We start from the raw sequence: 12195 nt of genomic DNA on the forward strand, positions 1-12195 counted from the left end.
TATATATATATATATATATATATATATATATATATATATATATATATATATATATATATATATATATATATATATATATATATATATATATATATATATATATATATATCCTCCAATTGAGAAGAATAAATCAGTCATCTTATGCAGTGTGAGCATATAACACCCAAAAGGCAACTTTAATTCCAGAGTTCTGTTGAATCATTAAACAACACTCAAGAAATGTTTAATGTACTCATATAGATTTAAGTCTTCCGAAACTGCCATGAAGTTATTTGAATCAGGTTGTCCAAGATATCCATCAAGTTCTAAACAATTGTTCTAGTAATGTAGCATAGCATTCTTGTTCTCTTTTTTTACATAACACTGTTCCATGAGTAGCCTTTCACTGTCTTTGAACACATCTTATGTCAGCTGATTAGACATGTATGCATCCTTTGTGGATCATTTGTTAAGAGCAGTGATCACTCATTGTTGGTGGTAGTCATTGATCAGATTTTCTGCCTGAACTTGGAGAGGTTGATTGGGGAGCCGGTGTCATCACCTTCCAGGTAGGCTGGTTTAAGCCTGTTTGGTTACCCAGTCCTCCTGGCCATATAACACTATTCTGAGTGCTCTGTCTTGGCATTCATTGACTAAGCATGGTCTTGTGTATGGATGGGGGCTTTAGGGCAAGCCTGTGGGCATCATTGTCGGTTGGGAAGGAACTGCCTGGTACAATGATGGTTTTGCTAAATATCATTTTGGTGGGATGAGCGTTTATTTCTTCTTTCGGGACAGTGCATGGGATCAGTGGGATCAGGAAGAATCAGGGTTGTTACTCCTTTCAGTTGGAAGCGGAATGGTACCTCGGCTCCCTGGGACCAGACAGGTGGCTCAGTTGTCAAGAAGAGGGACAACCAGGTGTTTAACTATGCTTAAATCTGAAACATCATTGCACAACATCTGTTTAATTTTCATGTGATTGTTTGTAAGCAGCAAATTTGGCTGTATCCATTCCGTTAGTTTGGTAAGAGAACTGAGTTTTGAATCTACAATGCTATAAAAAAAAACAATCTCCAACACTAGAGAGCTAGCCACACTTGAATCCCAAGTTTGGACCACTGGTGGGTCTGTCTTCAATCAATGATTCACCAAGAGTTTAGCACAAGAGTTTGTCTACTGAGTTTGAGACATACAACAGCTTTGAGAGAGTGAGCCAGAGCTAAGTGTTGCAATTAGTCTGTTATTGGCTGGCTGTCTACTTTTTAGCTCCAAACACATTAGTTTGTTGTTAAGATTTGATTTGCCTTTAATACAGGGTAACGACTGAAATGTGGTTACAATACTAGGCTTGGTGGTGACAGAACCAGGTGAGTCAAGTCATGCCAGTGGTGCGCAAGCATGTAAGAGTGAGGGTGCTTTGTGAATGGCTGCCAAACTCGTTGGTTAAACCTGAGTTCAGTAACAAATCTTAGAACTTACATGAAGACGGTTTCATAATACAAACACAAACGGTTATATATGTTATCCCCTTTTAAACAGATCCAACATTTTGTGTATAAATGTTTACGTAACGGACCGTTTGCAGCCTACCCTGAAGGCGTAGTAACTCCGACCCTTATTCCCCCTCTAACACTCCCCCACAGGTTTCCCCTCTCCCCTGACACTTTCTCCCGTCTCCCTAGCATTAGCATTCGTCTTGCGCATTCTTTCTCTCTCTCTCTCTCTTGCATTCCACATTAAAGAAATGAAATGGATCATCTAAGGAAATGCAATCTTTCCTACAAAAATAGATTTATTATTTAAAGCAACCCAACAAGTAATGAATAAACAAAGCAAAGATTAAAATGCATCATAAATGAAATTATCAAGTACAAAACATCTAACTCAAGATTTAGTCTCAGTCCAACTAAAAATCTGATTGTGGCTAAAAGCCTGCAAATTCAAAAACTCTCACATACTCTATCTTAGACATTGTAAGTCTAGTCTCACAAGTCTACCACATGAGAAATTTAGACATTCCCACAAAGTCATCACCACCACAATGTTCTCACCACAATGTTCCCACCACCGACATCTGTCGAAAGAATTAAGCACAAATAATAATCTCCCAAAAACATGCAAGTGCAAAACATAATAATAAAAAGTCTAAAATGCATGAGTAAATAGCCTACTGGTAAATAGAACACAATAAAATAGAAAATTGAAATGGTAAAAGGTTATGTTGAACTTTCCACACAAGTTCAAAAATGTCTTGAAACATGGTAAAAAACATAAGTTCACAATTCACACAGAAAAACGAAGAGTCTGAACTTTACCTTATTCTGCCAATTCTAAGAGATTGCAACACTCAAAGATAATGTCTTGACGATCTCGCTCTAGCTTCGCTAATGAACGACCGGACTAATTTTTGGGCAGAATTAGACACAAAATCTACATTTTCTAACGTACGAACTTATGTACCCACATACCAACTCGGTCATATGACTCGCATACCAGAGCCAATATTGTGTGTTCATCAAACAAACGGCTGAAGTAACCAAACTATTTACTGAATGCAACGATTTGCAACTGTCTGTCTTGACCCACTACCATCTTACAGCAACTTCTCTTCCATCACACCTTATAACACAGTAATGTTAAAACGGCCATATTTTTCTAAAATATATAAAATATATATATATATATATATATATATATATATATATATATATATATATATATATATATATATATGTATGTGTGTGTGTGTGTGTGTGTGTGTGTGTGTGTACGTAAGTGTGCTTGAAAAAATGTGCTTGTGTTAGTGCAAGTGTCTTTCGTGTTTGAGTTCTTCTATTAGAAACTTTTATTCAATTTCTTATTCACATATCTTTGCCAGGACAATTCGTTGATTGCGGAACTACCACAATTTTAACAGCTGGTGAATCTGCAATGATCTACTCAGACACTGGAAGGGGTAAACTAAAATGCAAGAGGACATTTCAGGTACGACACTCTGGCCTTTAGTTCTTCGGAAAAAATCTTCAGTTAAATTAACAGACACTGAATTCAGCGTGCCACTATTCTAAAAAAAATCATTCTAAAAAAATAAAAAAGGATAAAACTTAGGATCATTAAACTTGTTACGCAGGAGAGAAGGTTTATTCAGTAATGAAAAAGCAAGAGCAAATGAGCATGAATTCTTTTTCAGTGCACTGTCAATCAAACGAATTTTCATTGTATCTTGTAAAGTTTCAAATAAGAAATGGGCTTTTAGCAGGGAAAATAACTTCCTTACTAGGAAGATCTAATCTTAAAGCTAAATCAACAATATAAGACTTGAAATGTTCATATATTCCAATCTTGTTCTAAAATAATTTAAGGTTTTTTAAAACCATTGGATACTAACAAGCTAACTGCAGGATCAGCCATATGTTCATAAGAATGACTAAAGTAAACACTTTATCATGCCTTGCCACAAAAATATCTTTATTTCATATCTATAAATCCCAAAAATTTCTTATTTTGCATCTTTAAAGCAATATTTACAACTGACTGGAATAGTAATGTAATGCATAGCTAGAAAAGTCAATTCCCAGTTATAATTTGAGATATTCCAGGTCTAAAACCACTCTCATCTCTACTGTATATATTTGAAAGTCATGCATGCAGCAGTTTTTCGACGAGTGGACTTTCCACGCTCTTGATCCAAAACAAATCATTTTTGCCATACACTTAAACAGCACTGGTCTTTCATATCCAATGCTGTCTTTTGCCAACTAACTGCCCATTTCATCAATGAATCGGGCTAAGGTTTGTAAGTCACTTGTGAACTCAATCTGAAGTGTTGGCTTGCTTTAAAGTGATGCTTCTTTTTGTTCTTACCATGACTGGCAGTATCCATAGACTCATATTTATTTACCAACTGGAATTACCATATCCAGGCCTTGTTGGTGTGAGCATGAATGCAATTCTGATATGGACTGATCCCTTTATTATCCATAGAAGAGACGCAGATTGTCTTACATGCAGCCACTGTATTTTCTTATTCAAAATAAAGGTATCTGTCAATGAACAGATCCCAAGATTGGCCTAGTATAAAGTTAACCAATTTAAAGGTATAAGTGACAGAAGTGACTGGTAGTGGGTTAATGTGGCACTTCCTTAGCAACATTCACTTCAGGGTGTAACATCCCTGCCTAAAGTAGTCTGCCGGGTAAAAGAGACTCTTTAGCTTTGGCAGACAACTCTTCTAGGAGAAGGACTCCACGAAATCCAACCAGAGGATGGAGAGGACCCTTTAGCCTTGGCAGGCAACCCTTCTAAAAGAAGGTTATTCTGAATATAAACCTTGTTCTCCAACACTGGACAGTGGCATTGCCATTGTACCATGGCCTTCCATGGAATTGGATTTGTATTCCCTTGCTTCCGGGTATAATCAGGCACCTTGCTTCTTTTTTTGTTCACTTTTCTGTTTTTTCAAAGTGTGTAGGACAGGCTGAGCAGAAAGTCAAGTTGCTTGTGGATTATCAAGAAAACACCTTCTTCTTTACTCAATCTTTTCCTTCTCAGCTTTTTATTATTTCTAAATTCATCCTGACTACCCTCCCCCAGTTGATGTGGAAAACTTTGCAATTTTTTCACCTTGCAAGGTGTCCCGGCTCCACCTTGTTGACCACCTGCTTGCGGCACTTTTTTTAATGGTATATGATCAGTTTTACACATACCTCTAATGAAAACGAAACAATGTAAGTACTGTTATTGCTGATTTTATTGTTTATTGTTCTGTTGATTTTTATTGTATCGTTGTCATATATCTATTTATTAGATTTTCTTCTAATTTTATGATGGTAATTTCATTCCTTTCGGGAAACACTGAAGGTTAGGCTGGGCCTGCTACTCATTACTGTAAGCAAAACTACAGACTACTTTACTCAAATATTCAAGGCTTAACGTCAAATTTTCTTGGTCTCCTGAGTTGTGCCCATAACTAAGATGTGATAGTCTTATCCCACACACTTGTAAGTAGCAACAAGTCTAAGGTTGAATTTTTAATCCCAGGGTTTGGTGGCCCTAGCTTCGTTTATTGTTGTAACATCTTACATGTGCATGGTAAGGCTGTGTACACTAGGTCAGAAAAACTTGGAGGGTAGTTGTCATGAAGTTCTTTGTTTTAAATTTTTTAAAAAATTCTACATTGTACATGTAGACGAACTTTACAATAATCCAAATATATGTTTCTATATACGACTGTCTCTTGGAGAGGAATGGTATAGCTTGGTCACCAGATTCAGAGGTTTCATTGGTTATCTGTGGAGACTGCAATGCAAAACACTGCCAGTGGCTTAAGTCAAATTTCACTGATCAACATGGCCGGTCTGTTCTTGAGTTCTGTTTTTCCTCTGATTTTGTCTAACTACCTGAGGAACCAATGCCTATTTCTGGTAAAAGATCAGACCTTATATTGCACTGATGTTCCCGCTGTGAGTATATAGACACTTTTGACAAATGTGCCATTGATGGACATATCTGTCAATCGGTATATTCCTAATGCCACCACTGGAAAAATTGTTAGGCTGAAATTTTGAGCCAATTGGGGTTGCAGTATTGAAGCTTGTCAGGCACTTAATATTTCTGGTGCTATATCTGATCCAAATACCAAGAGGAAGTTGAATGACTTGAAATGGCTTATTTTAGTAGGGTATGTTCCCCGAAGGGGCATAAAGATAAGGAAAAATGACCAGCCATGTTTTTTATGAAACATTTAGACGAGCTTACTATGACTGACAGACCAGACTCAACATATGGAGACAAATTTGTTCACATGAAAACTACACCATTTTTGTTGGGTCTCGCTGTGCTGCAAATAGAATTTACCATATTGTTGAGATGAATTAAAATAATTACTTAAAGAGGAAACTCGAAGAAACTATCTAGCCTCATCTGTGGTGGACCAAATTGGCATCTTCTACCTTTGGGTCAGGATTGTCTTCCATCCCACCATTGCTAACAGATGAAAGTGCTGAACTGGTTTTTGAAGCTGAGCAATCAGCTGAGGATGTCTCTCTCCCTGAACCCTTTCTTTAAAAATTTGCATTTTTTTCTGGAGATGTTAACAAAATTTTTTATAATCTTGATAGCTGGAGTTGCAGAAGATCCAGATTGTCTCTTCCTTTAGTTATTGAAAAGGTTTCCAGTATGCTTTCTCCCAAGATTAGTAGATTCTATAGATTTTTATGAAGACATAGTATCTTCGTTGATGAACGCAAGCTTAGTAATACAAAGTCCTTTCAAAAGAGTGGTATATCTGCAGACTGTAGTAACTACAGGCCAATATCTATCCTTTCAATTTAGTAAATCAAGGAATTTATTTTTAAACTGCAGAATATTGGAGTGGGTGGATATGCTTTACGATTACTTCAGTATTTCCTTACAGGTAGGCAGCAGTGAGTTGCTGTTGATGGGATCTTTAACAAACCAAGACTAATTGTGTCGGGTGTTCCACAGGGTAGTTTTCTTGGTCTGCTGTTATTTTTACTATGTACAAGTAATATGGCTGTTGCCTGGAAAACAAGATTGTTCAGTATGCAACACTTGGGCACGTAGTTAAAGTCTCCACTTACAAGAAATGAAGTTGCCTTTAATATCAATCGTGACATGGAAGGGATTAGTGAGTGGTATATGAGACTGATTTTCCAACTAATCCTCCCTTTCAAGTGGATGGGACTCTGCTGAACGGGTCTGACGATTTGAGTATACGTGATGTAACTTCTGACTCACACCTTACTTTTGAGAAACAGCTAATGAAACTGTCAGCAAATGCTGCATGGAAGTTAGGTATTATACATAAGGCCTCATATATTTATAAAACCGTTAAAATCAACACATCTGTCCTTACTTTACTTGAATTTTGTTCTCCGGTGTGAGTGTCTGCTTCTACCAGAGCTTTATCTCTTTTAGATAAAGTGGTTCGTGGTGGGAGGTCCCTGTTTCCTAAAATTTGCAACTATAACTTGGACCATCCACGGATCGTCTCTTGTTCGTCAATTTTTCAAAGGTTGTATCTTAACAGCTGCGCTAATATGCACCAATATCGAACGTAACGGTCCCAAAGGCCTTTGAGGATATTGTGCAAATAGATCTTCGATAGTTCAAGCAAAGATGCAGTGCATTACTATCTTTAAAAAATTCACCTTGCACTTGTGTATTTCTGTACTTTTTGTAATAGAAATTATTCTACAAACAACTTACACTATTTGTCCTAATGGTTACTTCTTAGCCACTCTGACATGCAATCTTGAAATAAACAACTGACAGAACGGATTTTTATTTTACTTTTAAACCTTTGCAACTTTCTTAGATGCTATTTTAAACTCTCAGAACACTAGAATTATGATAATAAAATAAGTGATGAAACGTTCTCAGAATCCTATGGCACAAAGTTTGGAAAGGGAACAGATTTGAAGTTAACCTGAATTTACTCTTTATCTTTTCACTTGATCAGGATCTAAACTAGTTCATTATATTCAGTGTCAGTAACGCCCAAGAAAAGAAAAAAATATTCCAATATTATGGGAAAATATATTAGATCCATACACATATTATATTAACGACTGTTATCCCGCAACTAAATCACACAATAAATGGGCTAAGTAGATACCTTTGAAGTATGATGACCACATTCAAAATTAATGCAAAGATCAGTGGATTAGGTCACTGCCACACTATTAATAGGTTGATCCTGTTCAGGTAGGAGTACATATCCTACATAATTCCCTTTTGGTATAGGTTGACATCAAAGTAAAGTAAAATAAATCTAATCCTTCGGGCCAGCCCTAGGAGAGCTGCTAATTAGCTCAGTGGTCTGGTTAAACTAAGATATACTTAACCTTTTCTCATGACTGTGAGAAGAAATGGGTCTTCAGAAATATTTTTACTTTTTCAGGGTCCGGCTGGAAGCACACTGGGTTTAACTTGCCAAAACTTCAACTTGAACTTAAGGGGTTGCAAGAAGGAAAGGTTCATCGTCAAAGACCCAGGCTTTGACAAGTAAGTGACAATAATAAGATTATTATTGTAATAAATAATACCTTCCAAAGACGAACTGGTGTTTTGAGGCAAACTTTAAAGTATTTCGAATTCCTGAACATCGATTGGTTTCACTACACAATGTTTAGCAATTACTGATTCTCTATGCTAATTCTAATGTATTATGTATTAAAATTCTTTCATTTTTCTCTTTTTCCTGACAAAAATCAGAATTGTATAATATAATTTCTCAGGGTATATATTCAATCTAAGTTTCTTTAATTTAAAGTCTCTTGTGAATAAAAACTTCAAGACAATTTAAATGCAAAAGAAATTTAAAACACAGAAATTTTCACAGTAAGAAATATACTACATAAAATGCAAACTGATAAATTTTACCATTATGTATCTCGGAGGAAATTTACAGTAGAAATTCACTACGAAGGCCTTTAAAGAAAGGCGAGTTGCTAAACATTAGTATTAACGAAGGGAAGGGGAACTTACGACAAAACTTTCAAACGAAATTTTTACACCTGCCGTAATCAACCGTAAGAAGTCTTAGAGGGGAACTACTTATAATACAACAGGCCTAAAGTGTACCAGAGAATTTCGTGTTCAAATATTCCCCAAACTTTTTTCCGTTATATTTTTCTTAAAGAAAAACGTCCTCGTACCAGAGAAAAAGATGAAAAGGGAGAGGCGCTCACCCATTATTAAGCAACAGAAGAAAGGCAGAAAACATCTCCTGAAAAAACTACATCAAAAGGTTTATATATTGTTGTTTATCAACAACAACATATGGTCAATATGTTCTGCCTTTCTCGAAATATATAAAATTATCACGTTCTAGTGTAATATGATCGTTAGGAATCCACATAATGTAGTTTAAGCTATTATATTTAACTGATTATTTTTCCTTTCTTGTATGCGTATCATCAGGCAAAATCTCAATATTTATTCAATGTAAATTCATCGTACCAACAAAAATAAAAGTAGGAAGTCAGCTGCTGCTGATAATTTTCCATCTTTAGTTTTATTTGACGCTGTAACATTACCATTGAAAATCTGAGACGTCCCATTTAACAAATCACTTTAACACTAATAAACGCTCACCCAAGAAACCTTATTCACTAAATATTTCGACTATCTGGCAGCCGTGTTTTCTTTAGTTTAACATTCGAGTCCTAACTCTGTGTTTATTGATGTATACTTAATAGAGTCCAAATAATGGTGCATGAGCGGTCGGCGTTCGGCTCCCAGTGTGACCCATTTCCTAATTTCATAATCATGAATTTTCCTTTTACTTGTCCCACAAACAAAGTTCACTAAATTTTTATTCCGGGGTATAGGTGTTGACTCATTTTTTAAATACTGTATGCTACTGATAAGAAAAAACTATGCTCTCTTGTGTCTATGCCTTATTTACAAGCTTCTTGAATTTATATTTTCAGGTGGGATATTTTTATGATATAAATAAGCGGCTAACTTTTCTTTAAGATTGTAACAGATGTCAGTTGCCTTTAAGCGTCTATTCCTCACTTCTAATTCTTACGTGATTCTGATCAATCTTCTTACTTTCCTATCCGATTCTTCATCAATCTTCCTAACTTCCCATACCAGTCTAGTTAACTTTAAAAGTTTCCTTATAGAATCTAATTGATTTTCCTATTTCCCTTTTAATGGTCAAATAAATCTTCCAAAGCGCTAAAAGAGTCTAATCATTCTTCTAAATCGCTCTAAGAGTGCAATCAATCTATCTAATTTCTTTCAGGCTTTACATATGACTTCCCAATTTTCTTTGAGATCCTAAAAAGATTTTTTTTGTATTTTTCTTTACCATTCCAATAGTGATTTAAAGGACTGCGAAATCAAAGTTTCCTTAGTTCGTTAGTTTCCCAAATTCCATCCTTGTTGTGCGTATCAGTATATCATATAATTATCTTGGCAGATTATTAATAATATTTATGACAAAAACATTAATAGTACTCGACCTGAAGGCCCCCTGGGCCTTATGCCCAGCAAAAATAGGTAGGTTTGAACATATAAGCAATGCCCTTATGTTTTGAAAAGAACAAGCTTTACTAAAATGGTTAACTGATGTAAGAGTCAGGAGCGAGTGGCAATAAGCCACAATGTGCCAACATCTACGTAATGACTACAATCATCAATATCCGCAATTCCCTTATTACTTATTGTCAGTTTGCTGTTTTCTCTTGATATCTTGATAAATTTTACACTAAACTTTAAAATTATAATTATGCCTCTTAGTAGCTTTCATAAAGAGAATCTCGTCAATCTACCAATTTTCTTAAAATTTTTAATGTGAAAGTATTTCTTTTTTCGTAAGATTCTCATACTGTTCCTTTAAAATGTTTCTCCCCAGGTCGAAATTCTGCGGCTCATCTAGCCTTGTCAACTATGTGACCAGTGACAACAGTTTGATTATCAACCACGTACGTAAGCCGCTTGGCGGAAGAGATTGCTCCGGAGGATACCTTTGCGAGATCAGCGTCCTCTAAAGAACAGGAATGGACACTGGAGCTGTTGGATTACAAAAGTACATTTCTTGACTGAAAAATATTGTCCTTCTTGATTGGTGGTGGGTTCTGTTTTGAAAAATATCTTGTATAAAGAAATGAAAATTTCGTGTTTTGTTCTATTTAATACTTTACAAAGTTTTGATTAAGCATTACCCCATTCGTTATGTTTTTCAATACTGCTACGAGGGCAATAATTGCCAGCTCTCATGGTAAGAAAATAACAACAGTATTTAGACAAAGAAGCTATAATTCATATAAAGGACAATTCCCCGTCTTAAATAAATAATTTATATTTGAATAAACGATGAAATTTTTATTATCTATTTGTCCTGCTAACGAAACATTAAACAAATAATTGCAAAAGTGATGATGATGCCAGTTGCACATCCTCTTTACGCATTTCACAAGAACTTTCAACATGCGTAAGTGCATATTATGTTTTGCAAAGTGTGTGGTATTCTAAGGTTGTGTGACCTAATATGGGGATAGTTAACAAGTATTCATCACTGTTTCGGCTTAAACATTATTGCAAGACGCTCTTATGAACTATGTGCACAATGTTTTTTTTTAGGCTTTTGAAGGGTATGTGCCTCAACTAAATATCATTATGAGCCATTCTTAGAGTAAACAGCTGAAAATTTTATTGTGTTTCATTTTCTTGCTTCCGTAAAAAAAAAGTCACAATTAAATTTTCAACTTCTAAATAAGTTTTGAAAGATAAAGTACACTGAAGTAAAAAAAAAAAAAAATTCGTACACGGCTATTTACCCCGTGTTTTCTGTTAAAACCTTTCAACTGCGAATCAATGACAATTATGAAACAAATTGGGCCAGATTATGAAAACAAACCGATCGAGAGCACTCTAAACGAAGCACTTTAAATCATGTGTCTTTTAATGAAAACGAGACCATTCTCGAAACCCATCCGAGACTCAAAAACTAAATTGTTTTCAAGCCCCTCTGTATAATCTAAAGACGGACTGGATCTGGCCTACCGTTTCCTTCTATCTTTACATCCAAGCTTTGAAATGTTATCTTCGGTTTTCTGTACATACTTTCCCTGTCTGAATAGGGAAATAAGTTATTGGCGCAGCTTTACCGCTTTCTTTCGAATTGATGACCATTCAGTTTCCTTTTCATTTCGTTTTAATTTAATCTTGCACTATAAAGAGCCACCAGGTTTCAAAACAAAATGAAAATCACTGGCGTTTGAACCCGAATACTTTTCCTGAACGATCAATTATACATGAAATTTTATTTACTAAATCTGATCGAACTTGACATCTGAAACCTTCCATTCTAAACAAATCTGGAATTAAGGTAACACGTGAATTAGTCGAAACTCGGGTTTTTTTTTGACTTTTGCTACAATCGTTTGAAACACGTTATTTTTTATATTGTCGCCGGTTCGGAAATGTGCAAAATTCAACATTTGCATCGAGTTATCCCTGATTTACACATGAGAAATATTTATAAATAGACTCTTCGTCTCTATTAACGCGAATTTTACCTTTGTTTTCACTATCCCTTTTCTTGCCAACATTGCACCAATATCTTTCCCCATTTCGAAAACAATAGTTATTCTTTGTTAACCACAATAATAAATGAAGCAGAATTTGAATAACAAAGATGTCATAAGGGTTCTATCAGGGTTTCTAGCAACACCG

The 12195-nt window shown here is 35.4% G+C and overlaps 1 protein-coding gene across 1 annotated transcript in view; it reads left to right on the plus strand.

Annotated features, from left to right (window-relative positions):
* LOC136849611 (uncharacterized) overlaps positions 1–11170 on the plus strand; it is a 48717-nt gene extending 37547 nt beyond the window's left edge. Inside the window, exons 4-6 of the mRNA XM_067122919.1 lie at positions 2861–2967; positions 7907–8010; positions 10373–11170. Coding sequence (XP_066979020.1) covers positions 2861–2967; positions 7907–8010; positions 10373–10508 — 347 coding nt within the window. The 3' untranslated portion in view covers positions 10509–11170. The remainder of the gene's footprint in view (positions 1–2860; positions 2968–7906; positions 8011–10372) is intronic.
* The last annotated feature ends 1025 nt before the right edge of the window (positions 11171–12195 follow it).

Source organism: Macrobrachium rosenbergii, chromosome 21 (assembly GCF_040412425.1).
Source record: "Macrobrachium rosenbergii isolate ZJJX-2024 chromosome 21, ASM4041242v1, whole genome shotgun sequence".
In the NCBI taxonomy this organism is placed as follows: Eukaryota; Metazoa; Arthropoda; class Malacostraca; order Decapoda; family Palaemonidae; genus Macrobrachium; species Macrobrachium rosenbergii.